The 18,340-nt window shown below is 33.0% G+C and overlaps 2 protein-coding genes across 2 annotated transcripts; one reads left to right on the top strand and one right to left on the bottom strand.

Moving 5' to 3' along the window:
• Window positions 1-1,014: 1,014 nt before the first annotated feature.
• On the bottom strand, window positions 1,015-10,484 carry LOC142637890 (subtilisin-like protease SBT4.14). Its single transcript, XM_075811853.1, has 11 exons — window positions 10,365-10,484; window positions 10,201-10,292; window positions 9,012-9,109; window positions 8,774-8,917; window positions 8,382-8,487; window positions 5,294-5,807; window positions 3,769-3,866; window positions 3,437-3,673; window positions 2,718-2,829; window positions 2,238-2,451; window positions 1,015-1,610 (listed from the first exon to the last, which is right to left on the bottom strand). Exons 1-11 carry the CDS (start codon window positions 10,482-10,484, stop codon window positions 1,072-1,074), a joined length of 2,274 nt encoding a protein of 757 aa, XP_075667968.1. The 3' UTR covers window positions 1,015-1,071.
• Window positions 10,485-13,373: 2,889 nt separating this feature from the next.
• LOC142638614 (CRS2-associated factor 1, mitochondrial) lies at window positions 13,374-18,029 on the top strand. The gene is made up of 5 exons (XM_075812660.1): window positions 13,374-14,025; window positions 15,418-15,545; window positions 15,804-16,029; window positions 16,120-16,247; window positions 17,073-18,029. Exons 1-5 carry the CDS (start codon window positions 13,470-13,472, stop codon window positions 17,286-17,288), a joined length of 1,254 nt encoding a protein of 417 aa, XP_075668775.1. The 5' UTR covers window positions 13,374-13,469; the 3' UTR covers window positions 17,289-18,029.
• The last annotated feature ends 311 nt before the right edge of the window (window positions 18,030-18,340 follow it).

Below are 18,340 nucleotides of genomic sequence, written 5' to 3'. Positions count from 1 at the left end.
TAGTTAGCTTAACTGGTAAAGTTTCTGATGATTGAATAAGAGATCTGGGGTTCAATCCTCGCCTACACCAAAAACCAATTGGTGACTTAGTCTAATAATAATGGTGGAATTTTAAACAATTTACCTCTTGTTCTTTGATTTAATTATAAAATTTTACAGATCTGAACTTTTAAACAACCTCAAAATATTCTTGCTTGAGAGGAAAGAAGAAACCACAACACAAGGGACCCATTTTTCTTGAATTCCAATTGAAGCAAGTCAACCTATCAGTATATATCCAATAGTAAAAATAAGTAGCTTAAAAGCTTCTTAAGGAGAATAGTTGAGTTTTATTTTAAAACTAGCTGATGTCTATAAATTTATTTTAGAGTATTTTATAAGAAACTATATTTTTTCTATGTGAAATCATCTTTATGACAATGTTTAAGTAGGATAGATTCCTCTCATGTAAATTGAAAGAGTCTAAACAGTTCAGCTATATACACCGAAATTTCACATAAGATTTCAAAAATTCTATCACATAAAGTTATATCATTCATCTCATTTGAATCCACCAAAGCACAAAGAAAAATTGTAATATATAAAATTTCTCTTTATCTATAGACTTCATCAAATTGGAATGCAAACCTCTATCAAGAGAGATCAGTCTATGCTTGTAGCAAGGGATGTCCATACGAGCATGGATGTAGGCAAATCAATTCACACTTGTATAGATGTCCATACTCTCCTGTAATTTAGGAGCAGGCTCTTGTAATCTAATTATTAATTAGGCGTGTTCGTTTAAGTTTGTTTTTGTGTTCTTAGGTAATCAAGTGACATTGTACTTGTGTTCTTAAATCATTAAGCAAGTTGTAATAATTTATATTTATAGCTTGATCATGTGTGCACTTGATTCTTCTCATTTTTATAGTTAACTTGTGCATTTCTCAAAAAAATCATATCAAGTTAGACCGTACCGAACCCATCTTCTCTTTATCAAAGTCGAATAATTGTCCTTGAGTGATTTACACAAAATCTGGTTTGTACTATAAGACTTGTAATTCAAACTATTTAGTATATGAGCATCAATCATCAATCTTGTGGATTATAAATGACAATGGGGCTCCTTACACTGTGACGGGAGCTCTTCCATACAAGTGAACCTGCAAAGACCATTGATGTAGTTGGTTGTGCCTTCACAACAACCTTGAAGCTACGTTTTTGCAAGACGCTAGTGAAGGAGAGAGTCATGGGCTCAACAGTGATTTCAACTCCTTTGGGAGCTATAATGGTAGCATTGTAGATGGATATGGCTTGACCAACATTGGTAACACTTCTTTGGAAAACACCTATTGTTGGCCCTTGCTTGTTTTTCAAGCTAAGTTGCATCGTGGGATAGTTGAGTGCATCAGAGCCAAGTCCAGGAACGATTTTGGAACAGTTTATGGGCTGTGGACCAACGAGGACTAGTAAATTAGATCCATTGTAGCCCTCTCTGCATAAGAATTGGATGTAACTCATTTCATCCATGTCATAGACTAAGCCAGGGTTCACAGCTCCAGTTGGGTTCACTTGACCAGCACCAAAGGCAAATTCTCCTTCTTCGTTCACCCTCTGGCTCATAGGTTTTGCTTGGTCAAGATTGCATGGAAGTGTCAGCCATGAAGATGTTAAGCATTGAGGAAAGTAATTAATGAGCAATTATTGAAAAATTCTTAAGATTGATAGAAGCCAATTTTTTAAGAGTAATGTTAGGGGTATACGAATTTTACAACATAAGCTGTTGTATTGATTTTTATATGCAATACAAAAAAGTAATTAAAAAATTTATGTATTATGTTGTTGATGTGACATTACCAATCACATTATTAAGTCAATTTGTAAGGTTTTTTTCTTTTTCCTTTTAAGTGGATGGTGCAAAATCCATGGATTATGCTTAAAACAAAACAGATTTGCTAGGGACACAACGCAACAAATTATAATTTTTTCATAATTATTGCCATGGCAAATTGTGATTGAATCAACATCACTTTCACACAATGTTAACATAGCAAACTATGATTGGAGCAACATTATTTTCACGTAATCTCATCATTGATTTTACTTTTAGTAATACCAATCACAACATATCATCTCAATAATTATGAAAGAAAGTGTAGGTGAAAAAATGCGTAAAAATACGTGTAATATTGTTTAAAAATTGAAAAATGTTGCTTAAACTACCATACCAAATGACCCCTATTCTTTTGAATTATTACCTGTGGTCAAGATGGCAGATTTGATTGCGGCTGGACTCCAAGCTGGGTGGAATGACTTTACATAGGCAGCCACTCCAGCAACGTGAGGACATGCCATGGAAGTCCCAGACAAGAGAGTAAAATCTGAAAATTGGGTGTCCCCTTTCAATCCAGTGAGCGACCTCAGAGGTGTAAAAGCTGCCAAGATGTTAACACCGGGTGCTGCAATGTCAGGCTGTACCATGGCACATAGGAAACGGAAACATTTATGTCAAAGCCAAGTATAAAGGATAAAAAGTAATTCTTACTTGTAGAACATGAAAAATTGTGTTTTTTTCTCTCACATTTAAGGTAGGGTCTGTTCATTAAATTCATGATGTGGTCTACCATGAATGTGAGAGGATGAAACACCATTTCGCTATACTCCGAGACTACCTAAGAATTTTCTAAAAATAAAGGGTCTTTAATTTATTCTTTTGGATGAAACAATAAAACTTATACCTTGAGAATGTGCAATGATCCTGGATTTGGACCACGAGATGAAAATAAAGGCACAAATGGAGCAGGTGCTCTTTTTGTTTCATGGGTCCTGTGTATCACTGCTGATGGTGTTCTACATTGAACAAGAAATTAAGTCAATTACTTAATTACTACTCTATTAAATAAATAACCAAACATGCCAGGAATTTCATTAGGGATTATGTTCTAAGGGTCTATTTGAGATTTGTTTATTTTATTGAAACTGAAAATTTTTTGCTGAAAGTATTATAGATAAATGTAAAAGTAAGTTGAAATAATATAGTGAGACCCGTGAATAATGCAGTGGAGTCTATGAATAGTAATAAGATAAATAGTAAAATAAGTTAGCTTTTAAAAGCGTTTGGCTCTAAAATTAAAAAACCAGCTTATTTTACTATTCAGCTTATTTTTTCTACTATTCATGGCCCCACTGCACTTTTAATACTATTTATAGGTCTCACTATCATCTAATTTTTACCTTTATTTACAGTACTTTTAGCAAAAAAATTTCAATTTCACCAAAATAAGCGGATCTGAAACCGACCTAAGTGTAACAAAACTTTTTCCCTATGATTATCATTTTCATTTTTTCTTTTGTAAAGGATTTTGAATTTGTCATCAGCAACATATGGTAAAGGCATTATATATATATATATATATATATATATATATATATATATTTTAAAACCAAGAATTATTACTTTGTGGACTTCGTATACTCATTGACGAATTCGCCTATGGTATCATTCACAATGGTTCCGGGTGCCATGAAAATTTTGGAAACTTCAAAATCAAGAAATTGACCACTTTCAATTATAGCGCCAACCCCACCAATTCCTTTAACAACAGATTCAGAACCAGCCGAAGCCTCATCTAATTTGCAGTAAACAAGCCTTCCCTTAACCTTGGCAGGGTCTAACGAGCCTTCCGTACAGTACCTGTTGCATTACCAAAAGGTTCTAAGTATATAATTCTTTATCTGAAATTTTCCACTTATACACTTCTGCTCTTTGAGCAAATGAAAAGTACTTACGCTGCATCTTCCTTGGTTGAATTGCTTCCGGCCGCATCAGCCCCACTGATAAGTGGGTATAATACCTTTCCTGGATTGAATGTGCTGACCCCATACCCCTGCATGGAGTTGGATGATAAAATAGTACAGATACAGAACTAGAATTCTAACTTAGGGGGCCAAAGCATAAACTAAAAAATTTAATGAAAATCATTGTACTTTTTATTTGTCCAAGGGTTTTCCTTGTTATTGTTGGGGCAAAAGGGTTGAAACAGAATTTTTTATGTTTTTCTTTGGAGTTTCATGGATCAATTTGTAAATTTTTTAGAAGAAGGGGAGGAGGGGGGGGATATACATTTTGGGAGAACATTTTTAATTTTCTATGTATTACTAGGCAAATTTAATAAATAAATAAAGGGAAGAGGGCATGTCCACCAACTCTTATCTGGGTTTGTCCCTATTTCTAACGAAGATATCTAAGGTTCAAATCTCTCATTTTCCATAATAACTACTGAATTATAAAAAATAACTCATCAAAAAAAAATTATAAAAAATAAAAACAAAATTCGCTATTTCAAAAATAAATACTGTTAGTTAGAATTAAATGAGATAAATAATAACGAGAGAGAGAGAGAGAGAGAGAGAGAATATGTTGACATACAAGTTTAGTTTATTACAAAAAATAAAAAAATTTAAGGGCCTACCTTTGTATGGTTTGATGTTAATTAAGATTATTAGATAAGGACTTTTTTTTAAGATATGAATTATATTTAATTTTGTTCAACAATGGAACTTGTATTTTTCAAGTTAAGGGAACAAAAACAGAATAGAAGAAGACCACAAATAACATTAATATAAGTTATAAAAAATGACATGAAAACAAAATTAAAAATGCGACATAAAGTATAACTTCAAATATAATAAAATGGATAAAAAAATATATATATATATATAGCCGACCCTAGCTAATATTTTGACGATCTATAGTATCCCCAAAATTTTGAAACTAAGGTTTTGTTGTTGTAATGGTAGGTTTATTAGGACAAAGTTCCTCTTCAAGTTAATTTGGAAAAAAATCCTGCAAACTCCCTTTATATATTTTTATTAGATGTGAGCTTTGACAAATTTACTGTTAGATTATATTTTCTTATTTATCTCTTATATTTACAAATTTTCAATTGTAATATCATCAATCAAATGTTTAAATTTGAAATTTTTGTAGTTTTAAATTATGCATAAAAAATATATTTATGTATCGAATAGTAATTGACATCCTCTTTGAATAAAATTTGACATGCATGTTAAAATATATAAAAAAAGATGCAATCTAATGATTAAATTTTCAAAATATGTAGTTAAGTTAATTTTTTAGTGAGAGTTTGAAAGTTTCTCTCAAACTAGTTTAGAGCGAAACTTTCTCGTACTCTAAATATATTACTTACCAATAGTTTGTCTATGCAATACATGATTAATTTAAAATAACATGTAAATTAAAGAAACAAAATATTATTATTAACAGCTTTATGAAAAAATAGTAATTACTTACCGTGATGTTCCTTCCATTTCCCAAATGAACATCGTTCCTAAAATCCCTATCAATGCCACTAGCTGCCACGGTTAGGATCCAAGGTGCATGATTCGACACAGATGATACAGATGGTCCATTATTTCCTGCAGATGCCACAGTGATAATACCCTTCTTCATGGCATGAAATGCACCGATTGATATAGAGCCAGTCGTGTAATTTTCAAACCCCCCTCCAATAGAAATTGATATAACATCCACACCATCGTGCGCAGCAGCATCAAAAGCAGCAAGTATATCCATATCCGAGCACCCAGAGCTGACCCAACAGACCTTGTACATGGCTACCCTAGCCGAAGGCACTGCACCACGTGCTGTACCATTGGCCAGCCCATAGAGGCTTGCATTTGGAACAACGTTTCCGGCTAAGGTTGACGATGTGTGGGTCCCATGGCCTGAGATATCTACTGGAGATAAGATGTCTGCCGGATCGGGGACTCCATCAAGCTTGAAGTATTTGGCTCCTATGAGCTTGCTTCAAGGTTGCCAGAGAAAGAACACAGGTCATGAAAATTACTGTAAGTTTGAGTTTGATATTTACTGGGGTCTACTTAAAGAGAGCTTCCTTGAACTTTAATTTATAGGAACTACAAAATTTTACTTTTTGTAGTTTTTAGAAATCACAGCAACATTCAATAAGAGGCGAATTGGTATAGTGGGAGAAGAAAGTAAGAGACAACATTCGAACCATTGATATGAGACATAACAAAATATATTACTAGCGCTAGACTAATTATCGATTCAACTTAAAGATATCTTAAGTTGGAGTCCTTTTTTGGGGACAAAGTTGCCAAAAAATAATAAAGGTGATTTATTACAATTGAGATGGGTCAGCTAGTCTATTTTTATTTATATATTTGAGATTCACTAAAACTTGACACAATTTACCGTACATTCATAATAAAGGTGATTTGTCAATATTGAAGAAGGCCTAATTTGGTTTTTTTTTTTTTTTTTTTTTCACTAATCATTTTTCATCTTGAACATACGGGGAAAAAATGGTTCATGGTTTGGTATGCACTTGCAAAATTTTTATTGATTTATTGTTATTATTATTATTGAAAATGAAATCTTTTCAAGAAATGTGATATCGTTTTCCATGTTTAAAAAAGTAGATGGACGTTAACAATTGAGAATGACCTGAATGGCAAGATTTAATGCTTCATCAGTTTTGCATGTTTGTTTATCACAAAAGAAAGTTTCTCTGTTGATCCAAATTCATTTTAGAAATTATAGATGTTGGCCTAAGAGAGAGAGAGAGAGAGAGAGAGAGATAAGATCATTTCTTAACCGATTTTCATAAAAACCTAATTGTTAAAAGCTAACAAAATATGTATACTGGGGGGACAAAATATTGACGCTAAAAGTAAGTTTAAGGGTCGATGAAATAGTGATAAATTATATATATATACACACACACCATCCCTTGAGATACTTAAAATTGAAATTGATGATGCATAAAATGTGTGTCATAGGATGTTGCCACAAATTATTCTCGATTGGTTGCAAATTCACGAAATGCGTGAGAAAATATAATATAAAATTTGTAGTTTAAATAATGTATGTGTTATTCAAAAGTATTTTCTATTTTTAGTGATATATATATATATATATATATATATATATATATATATATGAAAAATGTATTTATCATTTTAAGGTAATATTCATTTTTATTACTCTTTTAGAACTCATATCTTTAATTTCTAATGTTTATTTTGTTTGTATTTTTTAGGCTAAAGCTAAAGCGCTTGGCCCGAATAGGAAAGAATTTCATACTTTCAACCCAAAAATTAAAAAAAAAAAAGAATTTGAACCAAAAACTGAAAAGGTAACCTACAAAAAGAATTAATTTATGGTTCAATTAGTCCGAAATAAACCAAATGGATTAAAGTGGGCCAAATGGATCAAAGTGGACTTAAATGAACCAAATGGAACCGAAATGGACTGAAGTGGACCGTATGGACCGAAGTGTGCTGAATAGAACCACAATGGACAAAATTGGACCAAAGCGGACTAAATTAGACCAAATTGTACTCAAGCGGACCAATTGGATCAAATCAACCAAAGTTAATCGAAATGTTATGTTGATATGGTTCAAAAATGAGAATAGCAATTAAAAATGCTACATTTCAGCCTTTAGGTATTATATAAATTTATAAGACTTATATGTAATACAATTTTTACTAACTACAATATCGCTAAAAAATAATTACAAATTTGTTTATTATATTGTTGATGTGAAACTAACCAATCATGTGACTTTGTAAACTATTTAGTAAGTAAAGGATATTGTTTAAATGTTCTTTTACATTAAAATTTTAAATGAAAATATTCATAAGATGCATTATTTAAATGATCTTATTTTTTTATTAATATTAATTTGGAAAAATGCTTAAATGTCTTGATGTACTAATAGATTTGGACAAAATAATAAAACTAACTCATTTAGTTATTTACTAATAAATCTTACCATTTAAATTAACCAAAATGAACCAAAATACTATGCTAATGTGGCTCAACAGAAGTGTAACAATAATAAATACTACGCTTCAACACTTAAATATTATTATATAGATTAATTTTGCAAAACAGTTATTGCCATACGAAATTTAAATCTTGTTTTTCTTGCATTTCAAGAAACCGAGGCCCTATTTCATCATTGAAATTTACTTGAAAAGGAGTTCTCAAATTTCTTAGAATTTGTTTTGGAATTGGATTCTATTATTATGTTACCAAAAAAATTTCAATGTCTGTGTAAATGAGGGATTCGACATTTCGACCTCCAAAACTAATTAGTTTATAAACCCCACAAGAAAGAGACAGATGTCATTAAGTCATAAGATTATTTGCATTCTACAAATATTCTAAAAAGTACATATATGTGGGACATATGTTCTATTTTGTAAGGATCTTTTTAATTTTATTTTTTTATGAAGGAACTATGTTTTAGGAAAAAAATGAAGAGAGTGAGTTTCATATTGCCAGGTGCATAAAAAAATATACTGGAAAAAAAAAGTACATCAAAAGAATAAGGACAGGATTTTACTTGTTGCATCCGGAGAAATTTGCAAAGTGGCCACAAGATCCGTTCCATTTTTTGGGCGGAGGACCAAACCCATCATCCTTAAAACTTTTAGATTGTGGAGTAATTCCTGTTAGTTGTATACCAATTGCATCAGTTTAATTTATATTTTATTTTTTATGATAAAATTTAACTTCAAATCAATTTAGAGTTATTTTTTCTAATGCACTACGTGACCATTTATAAAATTATCTATGTGTAATTTAATTATATATAAATGATCTCTTTGATTGCCATGTAATAAAATAGAAGAAGATAATTATAAACCAGTTTTGAGCTAAACTTTTTCTTTTCTTTTTTTAAATTAAATACAAAACTAAAACCACAAAATTGAATTAAAAACAAAATCCAAGAACCTGAATCAAGTAGACCGACAACTATGTCTCTTTCTGTTACTAAATTTCTTTGTGCAATTTGAGGTAACCCGACGAAGTCCCATGATCTTGTAGTATCCAGTTTGTGATACTGATTCGGGATAACATATAAAACCTGGTCCATACCTGTATAATTCACAACAAAAAAACTAAGTTACTATAAATCAATTTATCATATAAATAATTGAATCCAAATAATTATAACAATAGCTTCACGTACTTGCCAACTTTTGGGCTTCATCTCCAGATAATTTTGCGGCAAAAGCATTGAAGTTGTAATGATAGCTATGGACCTTGGACTCCTTAACATCATCTTCGCTGTTCCATGCATATATGTTATCAAGTCAAGAAACCTTTTGGTTGTTTAAACTGCATATATATGCCTAAGAAGTACATGTATATATGTTCATTAATTCTAAGTCCAAGAACATAAAAAAGTTTTATAACTTTTTTCATAATAACTAACATTTTGTAATTGGTGTTTAGTAAAAGTAGGATCAATTGCAAATGGAATAATGGGAAGGTAATATTGTTGCAATTACAAGTTATTACCTTAAAAAATCAATATATATATAAGCAGTGACCTCATGTAGAAAAGTATAAAGTTTTGTCAAGTGGTGTTTTTTATGCGAAATTAATTGAAATATTCTCAAGTGCCACATCAGATATAAGAACAAATTAAATATTAACTTTTTTATTTCATTTGATTTGATATTTTAAGACTTTTCTTCCCTCACACATACACACAAAACTCTTTGTATTTTAATTCACAATTTTCACCTCTTGCAATTCTACCCCTTTATATATATCCACTTATAGTCTTTCATACCATCCCATGTCAAATACACACAGACCAAAAATGATGTCATTTACCTTTAATCTTTTAATGACACCTACCTAGCTCTAACATTGTTGTTTCATCTAATCCTAACAAATATGAATTGGCTACAACCAATAAAGGGAAATTTACATTTTATATTGAGTGACAACTGCAATCACGATTTTGATGTTAAGGTTGGACGTTGTAGATTTGTGGGTTTTGTAAATGGTGTGATTGATTGTGGGTGTTTGAGGTGTGTATTTTGTTTTAGAATTAAGGAGAAAGAAAAAGACACATTCTATATCAACTTTTATTCTATAATATTCCTCCAAAGTTGTTTTTTCTTTTTCTCATTACTACAATTGAATATTTATAATAAATATGTGTGTGCAATTTATAATTGTTGTTTTTTATGATTAACTCATTACTAATAAAGTTTTATAACAATTATGCTATAAAATAAATACAACATTCTTCTAAATCATTTTACATAAAATATTACAATATTATCCGTGCATCACACAAGTAACTTACTAGTTAGAAAAAATGTTATAGAAAAAGTTGTTTATTTACAAAAGAGCCAACCTACCTTCCTTTTACGGAGGAGAGGAGATGATTGTGTGTTTGAGTTGCATGGTCTTTGTCCACTGGATGATCTCCCAAGTAAACGATGTAAAATTTCTGTACAAACTTAACATGATCATTGAGAGAGAGAGTTGTTAGATAATATGGATACGGACAAAGAATTCACACCTTTTGCTCATCTCCAATTACACCAACAAGACCTATCAAGAATAAGAGAGAACAAAGAGCGCTAGCGTGGAAACCTTTTTCTTTGAACATGTTTATAATATTAGCTTTGTATAATCTCATTCAGGATGCTGTGTATTAAGAAAAAATCTAAGATCATACCCTTCTATGCTACAACTTTAACGTGGTATGCTGTGAGTAATTGAAAATTAGTTATGATTCCATATAAAAGTAAACAGATAACCGATCACAATTTATTCCATAAAACAGTTATGAAAAATGGTGTGCTAAACGGCATGATTTTAGAATAGTCGGTGTATTAATAGCATTGCATGTCCTCTGTAGTGTTTTCACAAAGGAACTTGAATTTGACATTTTCAGCTCCGATTACTCAGGGCTTTAGTTAGGAAACATAAAAAGGAAAGATAACAGGTTCTCCTGTGATGTAGTCGATGTCATAATATATATGGCAATTGATATGAGAAGGTTAAGGTGGCCCATAACCACTCACAGTTGAGATTTTAGACATCATAAATATATTGTAACCATATATTCCCCCATTTGTTGCATTGCCAAATTTTATTTCTTAAATAAAGACTCTAATCGTGATATTTAGCTTCTTTTGAGTGGAACCTACTAATTTGAGATATGTGAGATGATTGGCATTGGTAATTTGGTATGGCGGTATTTTAAATAATTCACCTCATGTTCTTTGATTTAATATTAATTTTTTACGGATCTAAATTGTAAAGACACAATTTGCACCTAAGCCCAAAAAGAGAAAAGGACTAGGCCCAAAAAACCCAATACAATGAATTTGTAAAGAATGAGTTAGATATCTAGATTTTAGTGAGTTTTGATGACAAAGACAATGGACTAGATCACAATATGACTCAAATGAAATAATTTGTGCAACGAAAATTGTCTTTGGACTCAAGCCGAGGATACTTTATCTTATATTTCTCTTTCTCCTCCCCTCATCTTAGGGTTTTCCTCTTCCTTTTATACTTCCCTTTCTCCTTTCTCTAACCTCCACGTATGGATCAGATTGCCGGGCAAGATACTTGTCTCATCAGCCCCTTCTTGAAGCTTCTGATAATAGCTATAAGGCTGAGTCTTGCTACTCAGGCATCACTTCCTCATTAATGCGGCTAGAAAGTTAGTTGCAGAGCATTTAATGCAGAGGCAACAGCTTTTCCTTTAAATATTTTATGGTTTTTCTTTGTCCTATAACCCTGTGTTGCACATCCTTATCAATAGTGTCTCATGAGACATTGTCTCTGGATGGCAGATAACTCATTCCGACCTCAGCCTAGCTGATCCGAGGAGACATTCCTCTTCGAACCAACTTCTGGGATGATCACGATCAAATCTTGATTCTTTGTAAATTAACATAGACCCTTAGTAAGATGTTTGCTCATCCTTGAACCACTTAATGTCCTCGGCTTGGGCCTCCGGCCCATTATACACATAAATGTACACTCCTAAGCCCATCTCCCCCACATGAACTTTTAAACAACCTCAAAATATTAGTTTCAAATTTAAAGGAGGACTTGCTTGAGAAGAAAGAAGAAACCACAACACAAGGAGAATAGTTGAGTTTTATTTGAAAACTAGCCGATGTCTATAAATTTATTTTAGAGTATTTTATAATTTAAAAAAAAACTATATTTTTTCTATATTGAATTATCTTTATGACAATGTTTAAGTAGGATAGCTGCCCCAATGTAAACTGAAAGAGTCTAAACAGTTCAGCTATATACACCCAAACTTTCACATAAGATTTCAAAAATTCTATCACATAAAGTTATATAATTCACCTCATTTGAATCCATAACCAACACGAAGAAAAATTGGAATATGTGAAATTTCTCTAAATTTCTCTTATCTATAGACTTAATAAAATTTATATACCTAAGAAATATATGGACATAGACATGACACAACACAACTACACAACAATGTTTAAAAAATTAGGACTTGACATGATAGAAATTCGACAATCAATTAATTAGTTAAAATTAGTAGATGTATTTTATTTATTTATAGGAACATTTTGTGTTTATTTTATTTTTTTCAAAATATATAATAATAATTGGAATTTTTTTTTCAAAATTGGAACTTTTAATTAAATAATTTTTTATTGGTAAATTATAGTCACCAATCAGTTTTAAGCACATGATCTTACCTTTCCTCTCTTTCCTTCCAACACATTGAGGACACATTATCAAAGGTTTAAATGTATCCATGCTTCTTATTTACCTAAATACCTTTCAATAAAGGGAAACGTTAACCAATTCCTTTAGTTTAGGAACTTTTTTTTAGAAACAATTTATTGGGATAATGATAAAATAATAAATGTTATTAATATTTTTTTATATTTTTCATAAAAATGGTATCAAAACTTTCCTATTATAGTTTATTAACAATTGCCCTAAGAGATCTAATAATTGAATAAGAGATATAAGGTTCTGATGATAAATAGCTATTATCATGAGTGGACATCATAAGTTAAAATTCCCTCCAAAAAAAAAAAAAAAAAAAAACCCTAAGAGCATCTGTTAACATGACCATTCTATAAATCAAGATAATAATCTAAAATTGGTCGTTTAAGTGTGTATTTGGCTCCAAATTAAAAAGTTAGCTTATTTTACTATTCAGTTTATTTTTGTTATTATTCTTAGATTTCATTACACTTTTTGGTACTATTCATATGTTTCACTGTACTATTGCAACTAACTTTTATCTTTATTTATAGTATTTTCAGTAAAAAAAAATTTCAATTTTAACAAAATAAACAAATCCCAAACAGACTTAAGTCAAGACTTTGTAGATAATTTGTCAAAACTGAATTCCATACAAACTTTGAAAGCCTAAAAATGAATACTATTACAAAATGATGCCGCCTCAGTTGCTGAATTTGGAAGCCAACCCAATTTTCTGCAACCCAAAACTATTTATTATAAAAGGCCCTAAGTTTCAAAAAAAAAAACCCAACGTTTGTCACACAACACAAACTCACAACAGCAAAAGACCAATAACTCAAAAACCCAGACGAGGTGTAAAAAAGTGTTGGAAGTGTAAAACCCTGTTAAAACCCTAAAAGAAATGTCCCTAATAATCCGCCTCTCCCGCCAAAAACAACCACCACCACCACTCTCACTCCACCTCACGCTCCTCACGCGCCTCCTCTCCACCACCTCCACTTCCTCAAAACTCCACAGCCGCTACTCCTTCAAACCCCCAACTTCCCTTTCCCCAAAACCCCAAACCCCAAACCCTATCCCCAAGAAAAAGGTGAAACCCCAGTACCGTCCGCCTTCCTCGCTCGATCGGACCGGCCTGAAGCCGATACGCTCCGAATTGCCATTCGATTTCCGGTACAGTTACACGGACAGCAGCCCAAACGTGAGGCCAATTGGGCTCCGGGAGCCCAAGTACTCGCCGTTCGGGCCGGGCCGCCTCGACCGCCAATGGACCGGCGTGTGCGCCCCGGCTGTGGACCCCAAGGCCCTGACACTGGAGGCGGCGGAGGACCCGAAGCTGGAGGAGAAGAGGAAGATGATGAGAGAGAGAGTTCAGGGAATGCCACTCACTGAGTCTGAGAGGAAGATTCTGGTTGATAAGTGTCAGAGACACAAGACCAAGAGGCAAATCAATCTCGGTACAAAGTGTTGATTTTCTTATTGATTTGATCATTTTGGGCATTGGGTGTTTGGTTTTTTAAGATTTTAGTTTATTTGGGCATGTGGGTATTTCTCCTTTTGTTTCCATTAATCTTGGTTTTTGGTTTTACTTCTCAAAAAATTAATCTGGCTTTGTGGTTTTTGGGAGTTTGAGTGGTTTTTTTAGGCTTATTTCGTTTATGTATAGCTTTTTAGAAACTCACCTTTTCAAGTACTTTCGGCAAAAACCCAAATAAGCTGATTCCAAGTGGAACAGATTTAGATTATGTTACAATTAGATATTCTGATTAGGATTTTGCTTTAGCTTTTTGAAGATTTTTGTTTCCGAATTGAAAGTCCTGGTTCAAAAGAGAAGGAACCAGAATAACTAGTTATTTGCAGAGTAAAAAGATTAAGGTTTAGGACAATTATATTTTTGTATCAAACTGCAGGAATGAGTATTCTACTTTAAATGAGTAATATGCCTAACAAAAAATTGCTTTTGAAAGGATTGTCATGTTTTACAATCAGCTTTTTCTGGTTTTCCGACCACATTATTGTTTCTTTTAATTTGTTAGCAATAAAAGAGATAAGTGTGAAATCCATATTCTAATAGCGTAATTTTCCTAATTTCAGTAGAATATTATTCGTTTTTATTCTTTGTCTTCTTACGCTTAGGGAAGTACATCTATCAAGAGTAAGCAAAAAAAAAAAAAAAAGCATCTGTCAAGATTTTATTTTAACTTGAAAGAGCTTGAAAGAAGATTATGGGAAAAAGACTAAACACATAATTTTTTTGAGGCTAATTACCTTCAAATTTATCGAAGGACAAGGATGCAGTTCTGGCCAAATTTTCTTTCTCTATTCTTTTGGTGTTCTTTGCCATTGATATGGCAGTGTCTTACTGAAGCCACTAAATAGGAATGGATCCTTAGGGGAATCTTTTAGTGTGCATTGAAACTGAAACATAGCTTATCTAGTGAGTGAGTGCCTACCATGTAGTATATAAAAAAAAAAAATTAAAAAACATCATTGATCTTTGGTCATTTTTAAATTTGAAATACTAGTATGACAGATCAAAGAGATGACCATTTTACCAAATAATTAGAACTGTAAATCACTTCTCGAAATTTTTTATTGAAAGGCAGCCGTTCAGATGCCTCATTTTCTAACAGCAAGTCAGACTTCCTCTAGTTCTGCCCTTGCGTCTTGCCAAGTTTTTCTTGGAGTAACCTGCGTTAGATGTCTAATTGAAATGCACTTCTAGGATGAAAGGATTACGAAGGCTTCAAATCTGACCCATTTTACTAAACAAAAGAAACAGTTTCTTTCCCCTATATTTCCTTTTCTTATTCACCGCTTCTGACTTAGTATCTGTGTCTTTTTTGTAGGAAGAGATGGTTTAACCCACAATATGCTGAATGATATCCATAATAATTGGAAACATGCCGAAGCAGTGAGGATAAAATGTTTAGGTGTTCCCACTGTGGACATGAAAAATGTGTGCACTCAGCTCGAGGTATTGTGATTTCTTCTAATGTAGAAGCTCTTCCTTTTCTTTAGCATGAGGTATCTTGCCTAAAAAAGTAATAACATTGAAGTTTAGCTTTTTATGAATCTGTTGCACTTTAGTTTGCAGTACCTAATGTAGGTGGAGTAACGTTTACATCAGGATATCTCCTCATTACAAAAGGAATTTTATATCTCTAAATGGCCATGAAGTTTCATCTCATCTTTGGTAGAAGTGTTATATTCAAGTTTGATGTGCTACTTTCAGGATAAAACATTTGGAAAGATCATCCACAGACATGGTGGCCTACTTGTATTATATAGAGGCAGGTACTATCATCCCAAGAAAAGGCCTGTGATTCCATTGATGCTGTGGAGACCCCACGAGCCTGTATATCCCAGGCTGATCAAGACTACAATTGATGGCCTAAGCATTGAGGAGACAAAGGAAATGAGAAAGAGAGGACTAGCTGTTCCCCCTTTAACTAAACTTGGTATATGCTACGTAAGACTTTTTTTAGTTTTGTAGTTTACAACAATAGGCGTATGTTTGTTGTTCACTAACTCAGAAGCTCCAACTGCAGCCAAGAATGGTTATTATGGTAGTCTGGTGCCCATGGTCAGAGATGCTTTCCTCTCCTGTGAACTGGTTCGGATAGACTGCAAGGGTCTTGAGAAGAGTGATTACAAGAAAATAGGCTGCAAACTCAGGGTAAAAGACTGGAATTTTAAATTTTTCTGCATGAGGTTTCCTATATTTACTAATATGACAAATACATTTATTTGATCTGTTTTTATAGGTCCATAAAAGTTTATTAGATGCACAGGAATAGAATACACAAACTGTGTGCTGCATTCCTTTATAGAAATGCAATCAAATGATTAAATAAGCAACAAAATCCTAAAAATGAAGTAGATTGCAGATTGCCTAAGCCAGTGGCTCACTGATACAATGATCTTAGGAAACTGATTTCAACTCAATAACAGCTGTCTGCGCACCATTGAATATGTGATTGTCCCTCTTTTTTTGTTAGGAGCTTTCTTATTCATTTGTTACCCACCAAAAAGCTTCCCTATATGTTAATTGCGAGAAAATAAGTTTTTTCTTTTTTCTTTTTCTTTTTTCGAAATTTGGATGAACATTGAATTCCTTACTGAAGATAAGCTCGTATTGTCTGTTAAATCTACATTCTCTGTGAAACAACTAGTGACCAAATGACCAATATCTTTTTCTTCTTTTTCTTTTTTTAAAGTTGAAATGTATGCTTAATTTTCTCAATATCTTTTTTGTATATGGAGCTTGCTGTTGGACATCCACCTAGTTGGTTGTCATTAAGAAAAATTTGGGCACTTTTTACTTCCTAGGGTTTCTCTTCTTGCAGCAATTATTTTCGCAATGTCTTGTGATGGTTATACAGCAGCTGAAAAATATGGGCAAGATGGGACTCTCCTTTTGTGTTTCATAACTTGGTTGGCGTTTTAAATTTTAGTCTCTTGAGTTATTTAGCTGTCAGATTTTTTTCCAATGTTGATGCAGGACATGGTGCCTTGTATCCTGGTTACATTTGAGAAGGAGCAGATTGTGGTTTGGAGAGGAAAGGACTACAAGCCTGTAGAAGATGGATACTTCCTTCCAGACCGTGAATCATTTGATGATCCAGATGATAGTTTGGTTTGTCGTGAAGAGGGGCGTGACAGTGTGGATGGCACCAGGGGCCAACAGGACTTCTACTCTGGTGATGATGAGGAGTAGTTCCTTTAGCACCAGTTGGATGTTGTTCGTCACTGTTATGTTTGTGTTCTCCATTCTTCGAAGATCAAGTTCAAGCAAAAGCGATAGGTACTTGTAGGATCATACTAAAGAGAGTATTGTCATGCACCCATTAGTTGCCTGTAGATCTTATAATGAAGGTCAAAAAAGTCTAGGGACACATACTTTGTCACACACTTTGTTACAACTTATACATGTGTCGAGTGATGATTGGATTACTTTTCACCAAGTACCAGTAGTGGTCCCATGCGTAAGTGATGTAATTCAATTACAAGTTGACAAATTTGCAAATTGTGGCAAAGTGTGTGACCTTGTTAGAATCGGATGGAAGTTGTATCTTATGTAATGGTTGAAGCAATCAACATGTGGGGTCCACGGGTTTGTAGTCCCCACCAACAGTGAATGATGCAGAAGATAATTCTCCCTTGTGATGAGCCTTTTCATGCTCACTTTTGGGTGCTCTTCCCTCTCCAATCCTAGTGTAGGAAAAGAACCAAAGAATGATTGGGAATGAGGAGACTGTGTATTGAATCAGATAATCATGTCGGGCTATTTATTGTATAGATCCCATATAGATGGGATTCACACAATTTTGACAGCAGAATACCCGGTACTGCACATGCACCATCACTAAGCGTGGATGCAGATCTTATGATCTTTTTTATTCCCCCCCACCCCCAAAATACAAATTCGATTAGTTTGCTGCTACCTGCCGGTTGTGGGTCAGAATATTTTGTATAGCTTTTATCTCTGGATCTTTTCCAACTTTAATTTATTTTATTCCCTGTGCATAAGCCATCTGTTGAAGATGTTGCATCTATATGTCTAACATGCAATCCATGGATTACAGCGAAACCTGATAAAATGCACGCTAGCGCACTCTGCTTTGTGGTTGTCATGTGCAGTGCCAGTGAACTATGATAATTATGTTCCATAACTCTGCTAATTTTCACAATATTTCATAATTATTGAGGTGACAAATTGTTAATGATCAATAACAAAATGATGTATATGGTGGGCTTGGATAAGAACAA

This window comes from Castanea sativa, chromosome 6, assembly GCF_040712315.1.
Source record: "Castanea sativa cultivar Marrone di Chiusa Pesio chromosome 6, ASM4071231v1".
NCBI lineage: Eukaryota > Viridiplantae > Streptophyta > Magnoliopsida > Fagales > Fagaceae > Castanea > Castanea sativa.
The sequence above is the reverse complement of the archived record's forward strand: the minus strand, read 5'-3'. Positions and strand labels throughout refer to the sequence as shown.

Excerpts from the sequence above, each read along its gene's own strand:
- LOC142638614 (XM_075812660.1), top strand. The coding sequence starts at position 13,470 with ATGTCCCTAATAATCCGCCTCTCCCGCCAAAAACAACCACCACCACCA. Across the intron at positions 16,030-16,119 it reads TCCCCCTTTAACTAAACTTG|CCAAGAATGGTTATTATGGT; the intron begins GTATATGCTACG and ends CTCCAACTGCAG. Across the intron at positions 16,248-17,072 it reads AAATAGGCTGCAAACTCAGG|GACATGGTGCCTTGTATCCT; the intron begins GTAAAAGACTGG and ends ATGTTGATGCAG.
- LOC142637890 (XM_075811853.1), bottom strand. The coding sequence starts at position 10,484 with ATGAGATTATACAAAGCTAATATTATAAACATGTTCAAAGAAAAAGGT. Across the intron at positions 8,488-8,773 it reads TGTCGGTCTACTTGATTCAG|GAATTACTCCACAATCTAAA; the intron begins GTTCTTGGATTT and ends TACAACTAACAG. Across the intron at positions 3,674-3,768 it reads TCAACCAAGGAAGATGCAGC|GTACTGTACGGAAGGCTCGT; the intron begins GTAAGTACTTTT and ends GTAATGCAACAG.